The sequence below is a fragment of the Chenopodium quinoa genome, unplaced genomic scaffold (assembly GCF_001683475.1).
Source record: "Chenopodium quinoa cultivar QQ74 unplaced genomic scaffold, ASM168347v1, whole genome shotgun sequence".
Classification (NCBI taxonomy): domain Eukaryota; kingdom Viridiplantae; phylum Streptophyta; class Magnoliopsida; order Caryophyllales; family Amaranthaceae; genus Chenopodium; species Chenopodium quinoa.
In genome coordinates, this window is record NW_018743574.1 from 986155 (window position 1) to 1008455 (window position 22301).

Below are 22301 nucleotides of genomic sequence, written 5' to 3' on the forward strand. Positions count from 1 at the left end.
CACAAATAATGCAAATTCAATGAACATTCATCGTATATACTAATTTTAAGCAACAAGTAATGCAAATTTGATCAGAAATTCACACAAAAAAAAAGAATAAATTGATGATTACCTTGCGAGACGGAAGACGCTGATTGAGGCGAGTAGGCGGAGCAGCAGGGCCAGCACTGGAGGCGACGAGGCGTGAGCCGATGAGCGAAGAGGAAGCGTTAACTACAAATCAACCAAAGTTTAAACCAAAGTTTAATAAAATTAACTAATTAGACTGAATTAAATTGAAGATAAGAAATTAAAAATAAAAATTAGAAATCAACTTACTAGTGAATTAGCAATTGCGTCGAAGCGATTGCGAAGAGGCGAAGAGCAGTGACCACGGAGACGGAGCAGGAAAGCATCAAGCAGGCAAGCAGCAGAGGCAGAGCAGGCGACTGGAGGGTGGCTGGGTGGAGGCAGTCTGGTGAAGATGAAGCGAAGAGGAAATCAAGAGGCGAAGAGGGAAGAGCAGCTGAGGAGGCAGTGAGCTAGGGCTTGAGGAAGTGTCGGGAAGTTAGATTTTTTTTTTTATTTTTTTTTTTAAAAAAAAAAAACTTAAAATTTTTTTTGGGCCCTGGTGAGTCATTTGACCCACCAAGCACAAGGCCCAGTCCGCCACTGTATACACCATTATAATAATCAGAATGAATGTTCCAAAAGTGACAAGTTCCATTTGACCCATCTGCTACAACCTCAGAATGACCAACAGGCCCATACAAAACAGCCAAACTACAATGTGACTATAGTTAATTAAACCCACAAAGACAAAATAAACATAAGTTCGTTCATTTGATGAGCACTATCAATACGAATTTGAGTTATCAGAATCTATGAGTTCTTCTACCATATCAGGATCGACACAATCCTCATACAGGGCTGACAGTGAACGCGTTGTCCGTTTTCTTTTCCCCTGCACACAGTAATTGTAACAGCATAAACAGATTGTCTGTTAGGAAAAACTTAGACATTCAGTAAACAAAGATATACACACACCTAAACAATAGGGGTCTGGTCAGATGGGTTGCCTTTCTGGTCAGTTGAGGAGTCCTTTGCCTTGGTCTTACACCCAGTCTCTGCATAACTCTTATACCTAGACCCTTTGGGCCTACCACGAGGCTTCTTTCTTACAACCGGATCCTTCACAGCCTGCTTACCAGTTGAAGTAGGTGTCTGCCCCTTGGTTGCCAAGGTGTTCGATCCTTTCTGAGATATTGGAATTGGAGGTAATGCAGCCTGCTTCTCAAGGTAGGTTTTGCGGCTCTCCTTCACATCCAAATGCAACTGCTTCAGAGAGCCGATGACCATGTCAACCGTCTGTACATCGTCCACTGCCGAAGCCTCTTCACATATAGGCTCAAACTCCCTCATCATTTTCCGGTAGTGTTGGACCTCCGGTAATTCATCCGGGTCATGGTAAGCCACTTTAACACGGGTATGTTTCCGAGGAACATCTTTCCTCCACCTATCTAGTATGTATTTTTCGGGGATGTCAAACACACGGTTTAGTTCTAAAACACGTATCACATGCTTGCACAAGATACCAAAAGTTTCAAATTTACGACACTCGCAAACCACATCTTTGGTCTCGTGACAGAAAGTGACCCTCACGAACCGATAACGGTCCGTTATCACATCTTCACTCTTCCCTTCGGGTACGATCCAAACCCGATCCTCGAGGACATACTCCGTCTTGTTGTTCCCAATATCTTGCCTCTCATGGGGAACATAGTACCCCATCCTTGCGCACTCCTTCTGCAGTTCCTGAAACTTAGCGTCGGTATATATTTTCTGGAATAGTTTCTCAACTTTGAAACCACTTACAAGCCTCCGAACATACTTCCCACATCTAGAATCAGCATCCAACTCTGATTTCACCCGCCTCCCCATCGCCCTCGTATATTTCTCAGGAAATTCATGGAGTTTCGTTTGTCTGTTTACAAAACCATCGAAGAAGCTATTTATACTCTCCACACGTTGCGTAGTTTTCATTCCCGCCCAAAAATGCTCCTTCATAAAAGCCGAAATCCACATATGTCTTTCTTCAAATAGGTCAGTTAACCACTCATTATCCTCAAGACCATACTTTTTCATACATTATGAACATATAAAATATTATTATGAATATAAGACATTTTATTATGAACATAAAAAATATTATTAATTAAAATAATATGGTTATGAAACATATGCATCATAATTCATAAGTATTAAAAATATGAACATATGCATTCAAAATATGAACATATGCATTGGTTCATTTTGAATGCGTATGAACATAATTAAGAATTTCAGAAGGTGAATATATACATAAAAAAATATGAACATATGGATTTAAAAAGTGAATATAAGCATTTCAGAAAGTTTACAAACGGATTTAAAATATGAACATAAGAATTCAAAATATAAACATATGCATTTCGAAATGTGAACATAAAATATCCGTTTGATTTCACTAATTTTTTTTACAATTTCAATAATAAATTTCGAACAATATTCAAACAAAATTAAGTGATAATCATATAAATTCAAACAAAATTAAGTGAAATTTACATAAAATTGCCTTTTTGGGGAGGATCCTTTTGATTTTGCATCTCTTTCCTAATGTCCATTGATGTTTTTGCAGTTTTTTAGTGAAAGAATGAAATAGAGGAGAGAGAAAATCATATCGAAGAAGAAGATTTTTGAATTTGAAAATGACGTTACATTTATTGGTTGTGGGTGGGTGTATTGGGTGTGGGTGGGTGTATTGCATTTATCGTATTTTTTAGTTTTAGAGATTTTTTTAATTGGGTTGTGTCACTGTGTAATTAGGCTTTTGGGCTATATTGTTACACCTATTTAAGGTGCACAAGGGTGCACCTTAGACACCTAGAAATAGGTGCACACTCATGCACCTAGAAATAGGTGTAACAACAACACAATATGAACATTAGCTTTTCAAAAAGTGAACATTAGGTTTCTTCTCCTTTAATTTATTGCCTTCAATTACAACATTTATCAGATATTCATATTCAAGCCTCAAGCATTTAATACTCTTGCATAGCTTTCTCTCTCTAAACACTGTTTGACTTCGGCATCGGAGGGTCTTCCTCGGCGCAACCCCCGAGGCCAGTTTACGTGTGTTTGATGTGCAGGAAACCCTCGGCTCTGCATCATTTGGACCGAGTCAGTCTTCATCCACCTCTTCGGACCTTCGGCAAGGTCCCATTGTTTTCATCCGAAACAATTAACATACTTTTCTCCAAGTAATAAATTATATTAGTTTAGTTTATGAATGCAATAACTCAGTAATTGTTTAATGAGCTTTTGTTCATTTTTAAAACTAATCTCAAAATTAGAACAACTTTTGATTGAATTAGTACTCAGACCAGGATGCTATAGGAGAATGCCATTTTATTTTATATTCTAGATAAGATTTGATGAATTCGTATTTTCAAATGAATATACATGATGTACAAAGTGGCCAGCTCACGCTAATGGACCATTATTCATTCTTAAATCGAAGCTATCAAGCCAACTAGGACTTTCATTAGACTTTCTGTCGAGGTCAATTACCATTTCTTAATTAAATTGATTACGACGACGGCACTAACTTGGCTTCAACTCCGGCACCACTCATTAACCAAATTAAGTTTGCACCACACACACACCCCCACAACAACAACAACAACAAAAAAAAAAAAAAAAAGGTCAAGTTATGTGACGTGTGTCCTGAAGCCACTTGAATTTATTAACTTAAAAAAAATGGATCCATAAAATTGTAGCTGAGTTAGATTAATTTAATTAATTAGTTTTCCTCACAAAAAAAAAAGAAAAATTAATTAATTAGTATTCTGTCTGTACTGTAATTAAGTTAATTACTTAACGACTAATTTGTACATATAAATTCAATTCAAAGCTTTTTCTTCTGTTTTTCAAAGTTCCATAATTATTCAAAGTCAAAATACTCACAAAGTATTATACGTTTTTTTTTTTTTGAAAACTTGTATAAGTAGTTAACTAGTTAAGTACCCATTTCTTATTTATTTGAATTTCATAATATCTTCAAAATACATTTTAAAATGAACAATATACGTAAAACTTACGTGTGTAGTTATGATATTCTAAAATTGGATCTAAAAACTAATACCTTTGTTTATCATTATGTGCAACATTTTTTAAAAACGGATGCTACATATTATGTGCTAAAAATGTTTTCTTTCCTTTTTAAGTTACCATTTCTCTCTATCTCTTTCCTCGTCACATACATATGTATCTTTCTCTTTTCATTTAACTCTCTAAAAAAAATTTTGCTAAGAAATTCGTATCAAGGCCTTTAGTACACATAATTTGAAATAAAGGTAGTATAAAAATAAATCCACATGATTGTATTGTTTCTTTTATATTGGTGAAATTCATGGTTAAAGTTCTAAAAATTTGACACATCAAAATACAATGGAACGATCTTTAGGGAACAAAGTATACCCTTTTACAAGTAAATAATAGGGTATTAAAAGTTGAATTCAGATGCTCGCCGAGTCGGGTTTGCTCGAATCAATGTAAGTTAAGTTAGATTCGGGTTGGATAAGAGATTAAGGCCCCGTTCTTTAGAGCTGCTTTCCTCTGCTCTGCTTTGCTGAAATCTACTTTGCTCTGCTCTGCTTTGCTGAAATCTGCTCTGCTCTGCCCTGCTCTGCTCTACATAAAATTAATACTTAATATTGAATTATTATAATAATAATTAATATTTAATAATAATAATAAATAATTAATATTTTATAATAATAATTAATATTTAATAAGAATAATAATAAATGATTAATATTTAATAATAATAAATAATTAATATTTAATAATAATTAATACTTAATAATAACAATAATTAATTATTGATATTTAATAAAAAAAATAATAATAATTAATTATTAATATTTAATAATAATAATAATAAATTAATAATAATAATATTAATATTTAATAATAATTAATATTTAATAATAATAGTAATTATACTAATAGTAATAATAATACTTATAACTAATAATATTAATTATAATAACAATAATTGATTTTTATAATAACAATTAATATTAAGATAATAACTAATATTCAAAGATAATACTAATTATTAATTTTTAATAATAATAATAATTAAATAATATTTAATAATTATAAAAATTATAATTAATATAATAATAATAATAATTAATATTTAACTTTTAAAATTTAATGATTATAATAATAATGCGATAATATTAGTAATAATAATAATAATAAATAAATAAATAATTACATAAATAAATAAATACTAATAATAATAATAATAAATAAATAAATACTACTACTAATAATAATAATAATAATAAATATTTAATAATAATAATAATAGTATTAGTAATAATAATAATAATAAATATTTAATAATAATAATAATAGTATTAGTAGTAATAATAATAATAATAATAATAATAATAATCAAATTTGCTCGGCTCTGCTGAAATCTGCTCTGCTCTGCTCTACTCTGTTTTGATCTGCTGAAATCTGATCTGCTCTGCTCTGCCCAAAAGCTCAAAAAAACAGGGCCTAAGTCAAAATTAACTCATACTCTCTTTAACTGGATATCCGGATCTATTTGTTAATCTCTCTCTAATAGAGTACTAAAACATTATGTTTCCTTCTTTTGAGACTAAAATTTTAAATACTTCGTTCCTCCATAATTGATACGGTTAAACTGGCCTATTGGGCATATATGCCAAAGATTTAGTTTGATCTTACATATATATGATTAAATATTAGTAAAAAAAATTACATATTTTGAGACATAGTAAAAAATACATATAAAAATTAATATTATGAAACTTTATATTAATATCTATATAATAATATATTTCATGATAAATTTGCATTTTATACGTTACTTTTTATTGAAATAAAGACTATTGTATTTTAAATAGTGAATAAAAGTCAAACGTATCAATTATTTAGGAATAGACGAAGTAAATCTATATTGAACGAAAGCACATTACGCATGAGCTATAGCGACGTCTGAAAAGAATAATTCTTCTTTTCTTTTCATTTTTAATGTATACATATAATGTGGTATAAATTACTTCTCTAGGAGTACACAAAAGAACTTCACAATGGCATGGGAGGGGAGAGATAGAGTTGATTGAAACTGATAGATATCATTATTATCAGCTTCATGGCAGAATTAGTGTTGTCCTTTGCTGCCCAACACATCAATGAGGACTCCGATGCTTTAATTATAAGTGTGGGATCTGAAGCGCGAGCCCTAAGCAATGATCTCGTGTTATTAGAGAAGTCTCTTGTTGATGCCGGAAGAACCAGACAAGGTATGGCCAACAACGAGCAAGTTCAAGCCTGGTTCATAGAGCTGAGAAAGATAGCTTATGAAGCAGAGGATTTGGTCGATAGCTTAATCTCCAGCACAGATTGCACGGCATTCAGTAACCTGAGACATCTAAAACGTGCTCGCCAGGCCTCAAAGAAGCTCAGGGGATTCAGAGAACGAGTTAAAGAGATCAAGTCCACTCTGAATAAAGAAGGTTCGTCTAAGAAGAATCTGAGGGTGGGTCTAGTAAGTGGTGCGCTGTCCTTGTTCCAGCAGGCCCATCAAGATCTCCGAGCTGATGATGGTTTTGTCGTGGGCATCGAAGCTGATGTGGATAGGCTGGTGAAGATGTTACTCAGTAATTCCCAAGACGGCATTGCGATTGTAGGAATGGGTGGCTCTGGCAAAACTACATTAGCTAAAAACCTATACAACCATCGAGAGGTCAATACTCACTTCAAATACAAAGCATGGGTCTCGCTCTCTCAAAACTGGGATGCCTCTCATGAGGTACTACTGCTGTCCAAAATAATAGAACAAATTATCACAGGCAGTAGTAGTAGTAGCAGTAGCAGTAGTATTGGTGCCAATAAGCTCCACCGCTTTGATTCCTTACCTTCATTTCATGATCAAGGTGATGGGGATGACGGTGATGGTCCGTCGTCTAGGGTTCTGAAAAAGAAGAAGTTGCAACTCCAAAATTTGTTGACGACGGAATCATGTTTAGTGGTTTTGGATGATGTATGGGATTGGAAGCCGTTCCAGAAGATGCTTAATGAATTACTCCAAGAACCTTCAACATCATCTTCGGATGTATTCAGACAATCCAAGATAGTATTCACTAGTCGACGCCTTCCATCACCAGCAGACACCCATTTGAATTGGGCTATCCATGAGACTAAGTCTCTTAATGAAAAGGATAGCTGGAAATTATTCAAAAAAATGTCCAGAAACGATACTGGTAAAAAATTAGATAGGGAATACCGGGGTTTGGCTATGGAGATGTTGAGAAAGTGCAAAGGCTTGCCATTAGCAATCGTGGCGTTAGGCAGGCTGCTTAAGAGAAAGGACTCCATTGAGGAATGGGAAAGGGTGTTCTCTCAGTTAAAAGGCGATGAAGGTTCTCATTTGTATGAGCCAATAAACGATATTTTGGCCCTAAGTTATAACGAACTGCCACATTACTTGAAGCCTTGCTTTCTTTACATGGGACTACTAGCAGAAGATTCCACCATTCCGGCTGGAATGCTGAAGAGGATGTGGATTGCAGAAGGGTTCGTAAAAGGCCAACGACAAGAAGGGGAAACTTCTGAAGATACAGCAAGACGGCTCCTACAGGAGCTTGTTAACCATACAATGGTTCAAGTTGTGAGCAAGACTTACACTGGCAAAGTCAATACAATCCGGCTTCATGATATGATGAGAGATATTTGTATCAACATAGCCCGGAAGCTAGACTTCTTAACCTTATTTCCTTCCGATTCTGATCAAGTTCACTCACGCCGAGCTGCTATCAATCTCAGGTATGTATCTTCTGAATTAGCTACCTAGGCACGCTTATTAATTCATTTTAAGTTACTTTCATAAAGGGATATGATGAAATCGATACTCATATAAACGTAGTACAACTCAAACTATCACTCTTATCAGTAAGGACATCAAATTCATACTCCTCAACGTTTTACACCCATCACACACACACTGTTTTTTTTTTTTTTTTTTTTTTTTTTAAACCTCATTTACAATCTTTCATATGATGTTACATTTTTATTTTATTTTTCATCCTATCTTTTATGTAAATTGCAAATGTGGTAAAAAAATATGTTAAAAAGACCATAGCAACTACATTTTTTTTTCTCTTTATTTGGTCAAATGAAAGTTCGTCGCTTCTAATTAAGCAGGAAATTCCGGGAAATTCTTTGTTATGACTGACTCTAATGAAGAATGACGAGTTCATAATATGTTGCTTCCACGCTAGTCTGTAGAATAAGAATATACTCGTATTATAATTGTTGACTAGCTAACAAGAATATGTAAGCTTCCAACTGGTCATCAGAAAAATATACACAAGTGCCGCAATACAAATTCTAGTTAATTCCTAGTGGTTTAGTTTAATACTCCAATTAGTATATTCAATTTTGCATAAATCAATGATGTCACGTTGATTATTTTGATCTAAGAATATTAATAACTAAATAGCTAATATGATATGATATGATACACAATATAGAATTATTGTCTTGTACTTCGTCATTAATTAGTTTCTTTACTGTGTGCTGAGCCAATACTTATTAACTCATGAAAATGAAGGTTTGAAAAGTATGTGATTAACTAAAATTTCATGACAAGCTAGAAATACATTTTCTTTCTTTTTTTTTTTTTTAAGAAACTACTCCATATGTTATTTTTATTATGAGTAATGTTCTTTTCATATAAGGTATTCTTGTTATAAAACTTAATGTTTTTTTCATATTAAATAATGTTCTTTTGAAAAAGGATAATGCTCTTTTCATACTAGGTTATGCTAATATTGCATCTTGTGATACCCATCTACAATAGGTGGGTAGCAATATTGCATCTTGTGATGAACTGCGTGCACGATAATTAGATGCATGCACTATCTAATTTGTGAACTATGATTTGAATATTGTGCAAAATGGAAATGGGACAAACAAAAACTTGTAGGAATGATTAATTACTCCCTCCGTCCCAAAAACTTCGACTCTTTTTGGGTTGATTTGCAGTTATTAATAAACTTAAATCAAAATAAATAAAAACATATTGAAAAGATAAATTTACATGACATTTGTAAAAAAAGTAAAATACATGAAAAAACAAAATTTTATATAGGAAAGCTCATTTCCACAAATATTGTTGTAAATTAATGGGTATTTTAATGCAAATGGGTCGATCACTTTAGGACTAAAATTAAGCCAAAAGGGTAGAAGTTTTGGGGACAAAGGGAGTACGACTAAAAAAACATTTTTTATCATGCATCCCCAGCTTCATGTAATGTTAGGGTTGATTGCTCTAAGGATGAGGTACGAGAAACTTTTTTAATAATAAAAATACTCCTTATTACTCCCTCCGTTCCTAAATATTTGACACAATCAAACTTGAGACTCGTGTCAATGCACTAGTTTGATCTTAGATATACATGATTATATATTAATAAGAAAAAAAAAATACAAGAGTTGATACTATATAACATAATATTAGTACCTCTTTAACAATTATTTGATGATAAAATTTGGTTTTTATATGTTATTAAAAAACGATTATATTACTGTAAAAAAATATATATAAAGATTATCAAAGTTAGTGTGTATATGAATATATAGTGAAAAAAAAAACGTCAAACATGTCAAGCAATTATTTAGGATCGGAGGGAATAGTGTTTTATTATTGCTAACACCAGATTAAATCAAGATTTTCCCTTATACTCTATTATTAATAGTGATAAACATATTCAGAAATTCAGTCAATGTGAATTATTTTGTTATTTATCCTTGCAGCAAGTGCTCCAGAGCTCTTCCGAATAACACAAGCCTTAGATCTCTGTTGCTATCTCGAAAATCAAGTACAGGCAAGCAACACGGTGGTAGAATGAACAATCAGCAGGGAATTATGGACCTAGCCTTAGTTTTTGAGAAGTTCAAATTGCTAAGGGTCTTAGATATTAACGGGATCAAAACCTATGATGGCACCATGCCAAAAGAATTAGGCAACTTGATTCACTTGAGGTATTTGGGAATACGGTCCACAAACATACAAGTACTCCCTAGGTCTATTGGGAAATTGCACAAATTACTGACCTTCGATTATTGGGATGTTACTATTGATAATGAAATAAGATTGCCTAATGTCTTTTGGAAATTGATGCGGCTTAGGCATCTTTTCCTTCCAAATGAAATGATGAGTAACACAATGGCAGATATGAGGTTCGATACTCTCCTAGACTTACAAACCTTGTGGGGTGTAAAAGGAGGAGATTGGATGCTCAAAGAAATGGATAAGTTGAGCGTCAAACTTACTAAGCTATTCATTCAAGGAATATCAAGTGCTCTACAATTAAAGGCAGTATTCGACAGCTCCATGATCGAGAAGTATGATAATCTCCATGCTTTGTGTTTAGATTGGTATGGTTTCTCGTTAGAATCGGAGTCTCTACGAAAGTTGAGTTCGAAAAAAAATCTTAAAAAGCTAAGGTTGATGGGAAGAGCGCGAAATAAACCACAACTACCCCTTAAGTTTCCCTCCAGTCTTTGGAAATTAGAACTTTACTACACTCATCTTGAGGATTCAGAGACCCTGAATGCTATAGGGGAGTTGCCGAATTTAAAGTTCTTAGGACTATCCAAGGACTCATTCACAGGGAGTCAATGGACTATTAGAAAGGAAAGCAAGTTTCGGTGTCTTGAGGAGCTGAAATTGTCTTATCTACCAAAATTGAACGAATGGTATATCGAAAGTGACACAATGCCACATCTCAAGAAGTTATCAATTATCTCTTGTACCGGTTTAAAGCAAATCCCAGAAGGGTTGAAGTCCATAACAACCCTTGAAACCTTGAACATTCGACATATGCCAACTAGCTTCAACAATCGATTCCGGGGTGATGAAGGAAAAGACTTCCACATTGTTCAGCACATCCCTAACGTTTGGGTTAAGGATTCATGTACACAATTGGTGTACTAATCCATTATCAAGTGAGTATGTTCTTCTTCCCCTTTTCGGAAACTCGTAGTATTCAACTGATTTAAGTAACACACCTTAAATAACAAGTAATTTTTTCTTCTATACAGGGATTAAGATACAATTATATAATTGGTTTCCGAGAAAAAGAGAATACTGGAGCATTAACTATGAAAAGCAATCAGGGTTTGAAGACCTCTAGATCAGGAAGACAAGTGCAATTAAAGTGGGATATCATCATGATCCATAAATATAGCTGTCAAAACCATCATTCCTTTGGGCTGTCACTTTCCTTAGTGAACTAAAGTATAACTCTATTACCTTCGTTTCATATTATTTGCAACGATTAAACACTTTGCACTCATAGTTTATATCAAATCGTAGCAAATAATATGTAACGAATGTAGTAAATAGTTTGCCTTAGCCAGACAAAATTGTTTTAAGTCATCCAAAGTTCGTTTACAAATCTTTCTTTTTCTATTTTTTTTTCTCTTTTTTAAGCTCCCTCCGTTTCTCAAACATCTTTCCAGATTTTTGTTTAAATCTACTCCTCAGATTACTCCCTCTATTTTATTTTATTTTATTTTATTTATATTCCTATTTTCCATTAGAAATGTTCTTTAATTTTTCATCTTTACACAACTTTTTCCTCATATTTAATTGTAAAAAATTAAAAAAGATTTGTTTTCCATGTACAATTCCCTTCTTTCTTTGAATTACATGGCTAGTGTTTTGTTATTGATTTTTAATTGAACTATCTTTTGTTAAACATGATTTTTATTTACTAAAACTGTATTTTGGTAAATTAGATGTTCAGTAATTAAAACTGGTTTTTGTTAATATTGATTTCTACTTAATAAAACTATGGTGTTGTTTTATTTTGTTTAAAAATGCTTTTTATTTTTTAAATTTGTTTTTTCGCTTGTCAAATTTCAGTTTTAACATGGATGGCCAAAAATCTCTTCAGTTGCATGAGTGGACAAATATATCAGGTGTGGCAAGGTATTGCAAAGCTTCATAAGTCTACTCTCTATTTTCTTCCAAACTTACACGAAGTATGATATGTACATATATTGCCAAACCCATTTTGTACGTTAAGCCTTATTGGATTTTACAAAACTGATTTATAACCCCTCAGGAGTAAGGACGTCAAAATCCGATGAGGTCAAAAGGTGAAACTGCCAAAAATTCTATGATAGACATCTTTAAAATGACTATTTTTATATCAATTTTTAATTGGATGATTTTTATTTAATATTTATGTCAAAATTGATTAAAAAATAAATTTTAAAATTTTTTATTTTTTCACATTTTTATATTTAAAATGAATTACTTTTTAATTTCAGTAATAACCAAAAAACGTAATTAATTATGAAAAATATAAAGATAAAATCGAAAATTATTTCAAAAGTCAAAATGAATTTTAAAACTTAGAGCTTGTTTGACATCGTTTTTGTTTTCAGTTTCTTGTTTTTTTTTCAAAACAAAAAACCAAAAATAATAAAAATGAAAAAGGTGTTTTCATTTGTCGGTTTTCAATATTATTATGATTTCAATAAGTTTGACTTATTTTCTATTTGCTATGTGAAATATTATATGATTTTTAAAAACCAAAAAAAAAAAAACACAGCAATGCCAAATAAACTCTTAGATAAATTATTTATAATTAATTTTAACATTAAAAAATAAATTAAAATCAACCAATAATAAATTAGTCTAATGGTTTTACTACCGGTTATTACAATTATAAGTAATTTTTTAAAGATTACGACACTCAGTAATGCTTGGAACAAAGGTTTCATTGATGTGCGATGCATATTCAAACAATTAAATATTTATGTAATTTTGTAAGAAGATAAAATTCGGAATTCACGACTTTGTAGACACATAATTAAGGGACTGTTTATTTACTGAACTGAGCTGAACTGAAATGATTGGAGCTGAACTGAACTCATAAGAGCTAAAATAAATTATATTTTATGAGAGAAGGAAATTAGGAGCTGAACTGAACTAAACTGATTGGAGCTGAAATGAACTGAAATAATTGGAGCTGAAAAGAACTGAATTGAACTAAAATTAAGCAGAAGTGAACAGGCCCTAAGTCTCCATTGTATTTTTAACTTGATTCCCCAAATTTCAAAAGTTAAAATTTTTAGTATCCGGTTTGGAATATAATGTTTACCGCATAAATTCTAACTATAAATGATTGGAACTTGAGGAACTCACCAAATCTTATAAGAGCATATACTTCTATTTTTGGCAACTCCATATTACCATATCAATCTTAACTCCTTACCTTTCATTTGTTTTTTGTTTTTTTTTTTTTTTTGGTGTACTCCTTTCCCTTCAATATTTACACCTTTTCATTCGATTTCTCTTACGTTATTCATTTGTTTCTCAAAATCGTTTGTCGTTTGAGTGTGTGGAGATTATTATTCAAGTGTCTATGAGGGCATAAGGAAAACTATGACGCAATTGAACTTGCATGTAAGAAAATCAACTGCTTATTGATTTTAAGATTTCCAGACGGGAGACAAACTTCAATTAATTTTTCCACACAATCTTTTTTTGGTTAACTCCGCCAAGTGGCAATCTCAAACCTGGATAAAGGAAGAGGGTTACGATAGGCCAGTGACACTCAGTCACATCCCATGATATGAGCCAAAATTATAAAGATGGATGTGCAGGAACACGCTAAATAATAGAATCAGAAATGAGGTTATTCACAAGAAAGTAGGTGTCGCAGGCATGGCAAACAAAGGGAGAATCGGCTGCGTTGGTTCGGGCATGTAATTAAGACGGAGACCCGATAATGCATCAATATGAAAAGCGTTCAGGCCCATCTTTGGACATATTTTTTCTCACACACATAACAGGCCCCCAAAATTAAAATCAAGGGCCCATAGTTTTCTTTAAAAAAATCATAACCTTACATATTCACCTTCTCCCCCATAAAAGACCACCATTTCCAAACTAAAACCTAAAAATTCATCCTAAATCTTTGACTTTGCCTTTTAATTTTCAAAACAAATTTAAATTGATTATGAAGATTGATATAATTGAAGATTTTGCTTCAAAAAAATATTAGAAGGATGACACTTTTTAAATAAAAAGTTTTTGTTTGTTGTTTTATTGAATTACTATTAAACTTAGTAATAGAAATATTTTAGCTTTATAATAATTTGTAGTCCTGTACTAAAAAAAAGGCATTTTATAATAATGATATTATTTTTAACCTTTTAAAATATTCCTCCAAAAAATTTAAGGGCCCAATTTTAATAGTTAGAACAGGGCCACCAAATTGTCGGAGACGGCCTGAGAGCGTTAAACGAGGGAGAGGGATATTGAAAATGACTTGGTTGGAAGGATTAGAAAGGACATGAACCATTTGGATTTGCATTAGAATGAGGTATTTGATCGTAAGGGATGAGGAGGAAGATTTTTGAGGATGACTATACAAAATAATCACTTTTGGTTTTTTTAGCCGACCCTACTTATGGAATTAAGGCATTGATTGATTGTTAATCGTTCATTATTAAATTTACAATATTAGGGTTTAAGAGAGCTTATAGGAGATAGAGGCTAGAGATCAGATCATAAAATGCTAGTAAATCAATGAATCACTCGTCCTCCATTGTTTCCGTATAGCTTAAGTTGGTGAATTGATTAAACAGTATATGTGTTTGGTTCATTACATAGCATAAAAAATTATACATTGATTCATGACTCGATATTCTCTTAATTAAATTTATTTTTTTATGTTGACATATACTAAATTTAATTTTTTTTTTATTATTTATTAAATAATGCGATATGACATAGCTTAGTGGAATACGATTAGGTAAAATTAATATTAGAAAAGTATTAATAATTATGACGAATCTAACAGAATTGCACATGATTATAAATTTATAGTATTCTTTACCTACTAAATTATAAAATCTAGTTAATGTAAAATTGAATTGTAAAATACCTAAATAGTGCCTATAAGGGTTGCAAGTATATGTACCTCCTAAATATAAGCAACCTTGCATGTGCTGATTTATTGCAACATCTCCATATAGCTCTTGCAAACTTGCCGTGGTTTCAGCATCTTGTCTACAGAAACAGATTGGAGTACATATACGAAAGGAAAAAAAAAAAAAAAAAAAACTAATTTGCTGATCATGCCACAACATGGTAATTAAAAATGGACTTCGTAGTAGATAGATGACAAATTCAAGGAGAATCTTTCAAACGTCGTTTACCTATTGATCAATTGATAATTACGTATTAAGTCAACGTGACCTTATAACTAACTAAATAGGCAGCCAACTACTAATTCAAACGATGCTTTTATAGAACTTAAAAGGATGAATATTTCTCAGAATATGATACTCACATAATAGCTTGTTAGATATAATAATAAAATACTTTAATGTTGTATAAAACTTAATTTTTTTTCTAAATAAAATCACAACGTTTAAGATTTTGTATTCATACAAACTCTTTTTACCGCTTTTTGTGATTTATAAAAATATACTCATGTAGAATTTTGTTATTTGTTTCAATTTCTACATTCACAAAATTAACTTTTTATAATTTTTATTAATATATAGTTAAAGATATTTATAATATAAAATATGCATTGACAAGCATAAAAACTCTAATGTTGCAATTAAAAAACGAATTATGTATATTGTTATATTAGTCTCAAGGTATATTTTCATAATACAGTATTAATTTCAAATTTTGTTTTTACTAATTCCCAATTAAAGATTATTTAGTCACACTTATGTCTCAACCACGTGAAAATAAAAGCTGTTTGTCACTTAAAATATAGAAGGTACTAAACTATACACAAGTAGAAAGATAGATAGAAAAAGAAAGCACTTTGTTTTAGGCTAGTAACCACTTGAAATATTACCTTTTCCCTCCAATTTTTAAGTAACTCGGACCAAATTGACCTGTTTGTTGCTTTGATCCAATACGACATCTTCATACCTACCAAAAAAAAATGTCATTGACTCAAGCCCCACTCTATATTGAATGTAATTTGATATTAATCGTACATACTAAACTATACTTGGTATATATTTTTAGTTTAAAATTAATTTAATTAGATGCCCAGCTGTTTCAGTAAGTGGGGGTGTACGAAGGGGTCGTGAAAAGTGAAAACGACTTTGAGATCTTTGTACCTTAATTAATTAGAGCTCTTTAGCAACCAATAAATCACCCAATTTTACAGAAACAATCACACCTGCATGCCTCTGAACTTCCTGTACAATAATCAACATTTCCTTCACTAATTACAGCCAACAAAAGAAAGAATGTCAGCTTCAGCTGAAGGAGTAATATTGCAGAACCTCAAAAGAATCTTGAGTGACCCGAATAATGCAGAGCTACTATCTTCAATGGAAGATCTCAACACTTTGAAGGAATCAGTTGGTATTGTTAAGGGTGCAGTGGCAGCACTACTCGAAGAGGGTGGTCATTTGAATGGCAGTAGTCTCGGGAATCTGGGGGCTCTGCTGCATCAAGCTGATGACCTCCTAGATGAAATCATCGCTCGCTATCATGCTGGAAGGCTTTCTGGAGTTGCTGCTGCGCCTGCATATCAGCAGGATGGGAATCTGAGGGTAAACCTAGGACGTGCCTTGCAGAGAGCGGTCAGTGCCAGTAACAGAGTTACAGAAAAGGTCGGTCTTCACATTCATCCTATTTTCCCTTCAACAATAATTAGGCAAATAAGTAAGCTAAGCCAAGACTTAGGTGAGCTAGGGAAGCAATTGGATAACAAGCATGGTTCAATTGATCTTCCTGAAAGCTCGATAGATCCTCAGCCTTACACTCTCTCTAGAAATAAAGTTATTGGGAGGGACCGTAGAAAATTGAAAATCATAAACAGGCTATTGACACACAGAGAAAATGAAACCAGTGTTTCAGTCATTCCTATAATTGGATCACCAGGAGTAGGGAAGTCAGCTTTGGCTCAGTTAGTGTATGAAGACGAAAGGGTACAGAATCATTTTGACATAAGAATGTGGATTCAAGTCTCGCAGATTTCTGATGAGAAAGAAATCATTCGGGAAATTGTGGAGTCTTGTACGAATAGGAGGGCTAGTTATAGACAAAGTCCTAAAGCTGCAAAATCTCTGCATTCCCGTGTTCATCAAAATCAGCATGGGTCGTTGACATTTCGTGATATATTGAGATGTCAAAGTATTAATACTTTTGATCCCAATAATAAAGATAGTAAAGATGTAAGTAACATCTATGAACGTAGACTTCGAAAAGAGGTTGAAGGGAAACTCTATTTACTTGTCCTAGACGGTGCTTGTATAACACAAGGGCAACGTTTGAAAGACTTGTTAGCAGCAGGTGCAACAGGAAGTCGAATTTTATTGACAACACGCCACTTTGAGGGGGGATTTTTTGCAAAAAGTGAGATTGTGAAGTCCTGCAAATTAAAGGGCCTGTCAAAGCGTATTTCTAGGGATTTGTTCAAAACATTTGCATTTGGATCACGAGAGGATGAACGATATGCTGCATTGGTGGAGACAGGGCATGAAATCGCTGACAATTGTGGAGGTGTTCCACTTATTCTGAAGGTTGCAGCAAGCTTTCTTTACAACAAAGATGCAGCGCAGTGGTCATCTTTCAATGAAGAATTGAGGTCTGATGCAAGACATGAAAAGGACAAAATGATACATGTCTTACATGTCAGCTACAATGACCTCCCAACTCGGCTAAAAGCTTGCTTAAACTACTGTTCCTTATTTCCTGAGGATTTTAGGTTCAACAAGCATGATCTGATTAGTCTTTGGATAGCACAAGGATTCATTCACCCACCCGAGCAGGGTAACAGTTTGGAGGAAGCCGCAGAGCAGTACTTTATGGAATTGTCACGGCGCTGCTTCTTTGAGGATGTAATCACTGACCGCTTGGGGAAAATTGTCACTTGTAAGATGCATCACATTATGCGCAGCATAGCATGTCAATATTCAGCAGGGATCATGAACTTGCACATGACAGATACAGGGGTTAATCTGGATTCGACATGCAAACATGTTTCTTTGACATGTGATCAAGAATCGTTGAGGAATCTCTCATCCTCCGTCCTCCAAGCTCAGACTTTACGAACACTCCTCTTAGTCAAGGAACCAGATTGTGACACAAAGATAGATTCGTTGGACTGCAATATGTTGATCTCCAGTTTTAAACGACTCAGAGTGTTGGACTTGCATGATCTTGGAATAGAAAAATTGCCCATTTCCATAGGCAAACTGATCCATTTGAGATACCTGGATCTCTCTAGGAATGATGGTCTGGTTACTCTCCCGAAGTCAGTCACAGAACTGTACAACTTGCAAACATTGAAACTCAACTCCTGCACAAAACTAAGAAGATTACCTAGTAACTTTGGTCAATTAACAAACCTGACAAGATTTGAGGTTGATGAGTGTGATAGCTTGACAGGAATGCCTCTGGGATTGGAGAAACTAATTCAGCTCGAGACAATGACTAGATTTGTAGTTGGTCAGGAATTTTCCAAAGAAGTGGTTAGCAGTGGACTGAAAGCTCTAGAAAAACTAAACAACTTGAGAGGAAGGCTGGCAATTGAATTTACAAAAGGATGGAAAACCACCATACCTGAAGCAAAAGAGGCAATGTTGGTAAATAAAATCCATCTAGATGAATTAAAGATCAGCTGGGAAAAAACGGCCTTGAACCGTAAAGATAACTCACACCTCCTTTCTGATCAAGAGAAATCATCTTACGAGGTTCTTCTTGACAATCTTCAACCATTCAAAGATCTCAAAATCCTTTGTATAGAAGGGTATAAAGGACAAGACTTCCCAAACTGGATAGGGGTGGAGAGATTGGCTTCTTCTCTCCCGAAATTAGAAGACATCAGCATTGAAGGATGTGACAAATGCGAGCATCTCCCACCATTTGGAAAACTTAAACATCTCAAACGACTCACCCTAAGACACATGGCTAATGTGCAATATGTGCAGACAAAATTTGCTCCCGCATCTCCATTCTTCCAAGAGCTGGAAGAGCTTACCCTCCACAACTTCTACAAGCTAGAAGGATGGTGGGAAGAAGAAATGTCGGTTACACCTGAGAACAGAATTCCATCATTCCCTAATCTTTCCAAATTAAGGATATGGAACTGCCCAAAACTGCGATCAATGCCTTTGTTCTCAGGAGTTTCAGAACTAGACTTGCGCAACGTCAATCAGATGCTTCTAGAACAAAGTTCAAAAAATTTTCCTACTGACATTGATTCCAACGTCAAATGCCTGCAAATTAAGGGTTGCTCAACCCTCAGGAGCTTCACGACAGTCAGAAAGGGGCTAGGAGGTCGCCTTCCTTCCTTACGACAGCTTGTGATTGAAAAGTGCCATGCACTTAGTTCATTGGCCTCAGAATTGCCGAACCTCAACTCCCTAGAGAAGCTGGAAATTTCCAACTGCAAAGAGCTCGATCTCTCTGATTACGAAAGCAATGATATGGAAAACGGCAATCCATGGAAGTCTTTGGAACATCTTCACCATTTGACTCTTCGAGAAATTCCAAAGATGAAGTCTCTCCCTGAGAATCTGAAGCACGTCAGTACTCTGAAATCCTTATGGATATCAGCATGCACTTCCCTGACAGAATTGCCACAATGGATAAGTAACCTGACAGCGCTCCAGCACCTACGGATTGAGAGCTGCGAGGCTGTAACAAGGCTGCCAGATGGACTCAAGGAAGTCACATCCCTGAAGAAAGTTGAGATTACAGAGTGTTCTGCATTAATGGAATGTTGCAGAGAGTACACAGGGGAAGACTGGCACAAGATCAAACATGCTCGGGTTTTGCTCCACAAGTCGTGGCGTTATGGACATATGCCAGAGCTAGGAGCTTCACAGAACAGATCTAATGTTCAAGCACTCACAGACGTTAAGTACATCATCATTCCCATAATAGCTGCAGGTAGCTAATGGTGTTTGAGCAAACTTTCAAATTCTAGTATTCATTTTTTTATTTTTTGGACCCATTCTCATTGTTTTGTATAGCTTAAATCTATCACTTAGCGCTCTATCCCCACAAGTTGCTTCCCCCTTTAGCTTAGGGTGAAGTTGCACAACACATAATACTCTGTAATCAATGAATGGTCCTAAACCATCATTTCTTTCTCTAATTTGTTATTATAAATAAATAGTTAGGATATAGAAAATTACATTAGTAATTATCATATTGTAATGTATTAGATCTAACAAGCATATACCATTAGGCATTTTCCTATTATGGTGTCTAGCAATTAACAATTTATTCGTATACATGCCTTCTCACTATTGGAACACAATAGTAGTATAAAAATTGAAATAAGAGCAAGTTTAGCCCCAAGTCTTGGATGTGACATCATTTTTTATGGTCCCCATTGAAAATGATGTCATCAAATTCTTGTTAAGACTTACTAAGACTAACACAAATTTATCACTTTAGCCCTAAGACTTAAATATTTGACATATTAAGTGATATTATATGTAGAAAAGTGTAAGAAAAAAAAGGGATAATAAAAATAAAAGTGAGGTGAGAGTAGTGGGTCTCAATCTCAAGTCTTAAGTTAAGTCTTGAAATTTCAAGACTCAATTTAAGACTTGCTTGAGAATTTTGAAAAATGGGAAAAGTCTTAAGCATAAGTCTTAAGACTTAAAATGATGATGTCACCCCCAAGTCTTAAGACTTGGGGCTAAACTTACTCTAATCAGCAAGAGCAACCTTTTGGACACTGGAATATTGAAACTATTGGTATTTTACAGCATAATATATTTCAGTAATTAATATATTACCTCCGATACATATTATTTGCAATGATTAGGCATTTTTGCTCTCTACGTTATGTCAAATCGTTGCGAATAATATGTAATGGAGGTAGTATTTGTGGACTCTATCTATTTAAGGAAAGTTTGCAAGAAACCGGGAAACCACCTTATAATTATAACCGGTAACTGTGATTACTTCATATGATGTAGTCAAAGTTATTGATTGGTGTACATAATATTATGTTGACAGCAAAATTAGTAGAAAAATAAGTAAATAACCATAATCGCAAACACATTAAGTTGCCAACAAATTTCATTACCAAAACTCATATTGTTCACGACATCAACACCATTAAACAATCAATTGCAATAATCAAAGCCAAATAAAATATTAGGGTTTATCGATTATAAAATTGGGGGTTTCACATTATCTAATTCATTGGTAATAAAAATGGAGAACATATATTTCAGAGCATTTTAAAACTAAAATACAGTAGTTTACCTTCCATGAACTTCTTTTCTTGTTTAATTGCAAAAATCAGCTTGCCATTGTCATCAATTACACTTGACGCATAAAATGGTCGGTGAGGCAGGTGATGTAGGACTGCACGACATAACGACAGTGATGGTGGTGGTAGGTGGTTTGGATTGAGCGGTGAGATGAGATTGAGCGGTGAGATGAGGAGGATGGGTGGTGCCAAGGTAAAGAAAAGTTGAAAACAAGGTCAACTCCTTGAATAGGTGGCCGAAATTTATTGTTTAAATATGGATAAACTCTGTTAGAGGCTTAGCTGAAATGGTCAATTGATGTTTTCCGTTTTATAATAATCGCAATATTTTGATCGTAAATGCAAAAGTTTGACCATTAATATTTATAATTACTACATTCGTTTCATACTATTTATAACGATTAGATATTTTTTATTCACTTTATATTAAATCGTTACAAATAATCTGTGAAAACCCAAATTAAATCGACCTATTGTTCACTCGACCCGAATGTAACCCGACCTAAACCCGACCCAAACCCGATAAGAAGTATGACCCAACGTGACCGACTCAAGCATGACCCAACCCAAACCCGACCCGCATAGGTTATGGAATTAATCTGAATTGACCCGACCCACCCTTACCCGACCCAAACCCAACCCGTTTACCCGAATTGACAGCTCTAGGTATGGCCAACCACATATGAACATGATAAAAAAATATTTAAAAATTCTTTTCAAATATTAATTATTTGAATTTTTAAAATAAAAATTTAACTTAATTTTCAAAAATACACATTTTAGTTAAATAAAATCATTTTTAATAAGTTAAACCGGCTAAATAATATATATATTAAAAAAAAATTAACCCCTTCAAAAAAATAAACCAATCTATATAAATCTATAATAAACCATATAAAAGTTCAAGTATGGGATCACTGTAGCTTAGTAACAGTA

The 22301-nt window shown here is 33.6% G+C and overlaps 3 protein-coding genes across 4 annotated transcripts; 2 read left to right on the top strand and 1 right to left on the bottom strand.

Moving 5' to 3' along the window:
- Nucleotides 1-98: 98 nt before the first annotated feature.
- LOC110681862 (protein FAR-RED IMPAIRED RESPONSE 1-like) lies at nt 99-2103 on the bottom strand. Of its 2 annotated transcripts, XR_002503357.1 has the most exons (3): nt 1027-2103; nt 319-943; nt 106-213 (listed from the first exon to the last, which is right to left on the bottom strand). XR_002503357.1 is itself a non-coding variant. In XM_021858008.1 (2 exons), the coding sequence occupies exon 1, from the start codon at nt 2062-2064 to the stop codon at nt 1027-1029; it is 1038 nt and encodes a 345-aa protein (XP_021713700.1). In that variant the 5' UTR covers nt 2065-2103; the 3' UTR covers nt 99-943. The 2 variants fall into 2 exon arrangements, 1 of the variants encoding a protein (XP_021713700.1); XM_021858008.1 differs by having other exon boundaries at nt 99-943.
- Nucleotides 2104-6030: 3927 nt separating this feature from the next.
- LOC110681865 (disease resistance protein RPP8-like) lies at nt 6031-12306 on the top strand. The gene is made up of 3 exons (XM_021858011.1): nt 6031-7887; nt 9880-11073; nt 11170-12306. The coding sequence occupies exons 1-2, from the start codon at nt 6215-6217 to the stop codon at nt 11060-11062; spliced, it is 2856 nt and encodes a 951-aa protein (XP_021713703.1). The 5' UTR covers nt 6031-6214; the 3' UTR covers nt 11063-11073; nt 11170-12306.
- Nucleotides 12307-16368: 4062 nt separating this feature from the next.
- LOC110681739 (putative disease resistance protein RGA3) lies at nt 16369-20031 on the top strand. The gene has a single exon (XM_021857866.1). The coding sequence runs from the start codon at nt 16369-16371 to the stop codon at nt 20029-20031; it is 3663 nt and encodes a 1220-aa protein (XP_021713558.1).
- The last annotated feature ends 2270 nt before the right edge of the window (nt 20032-22301 follow it).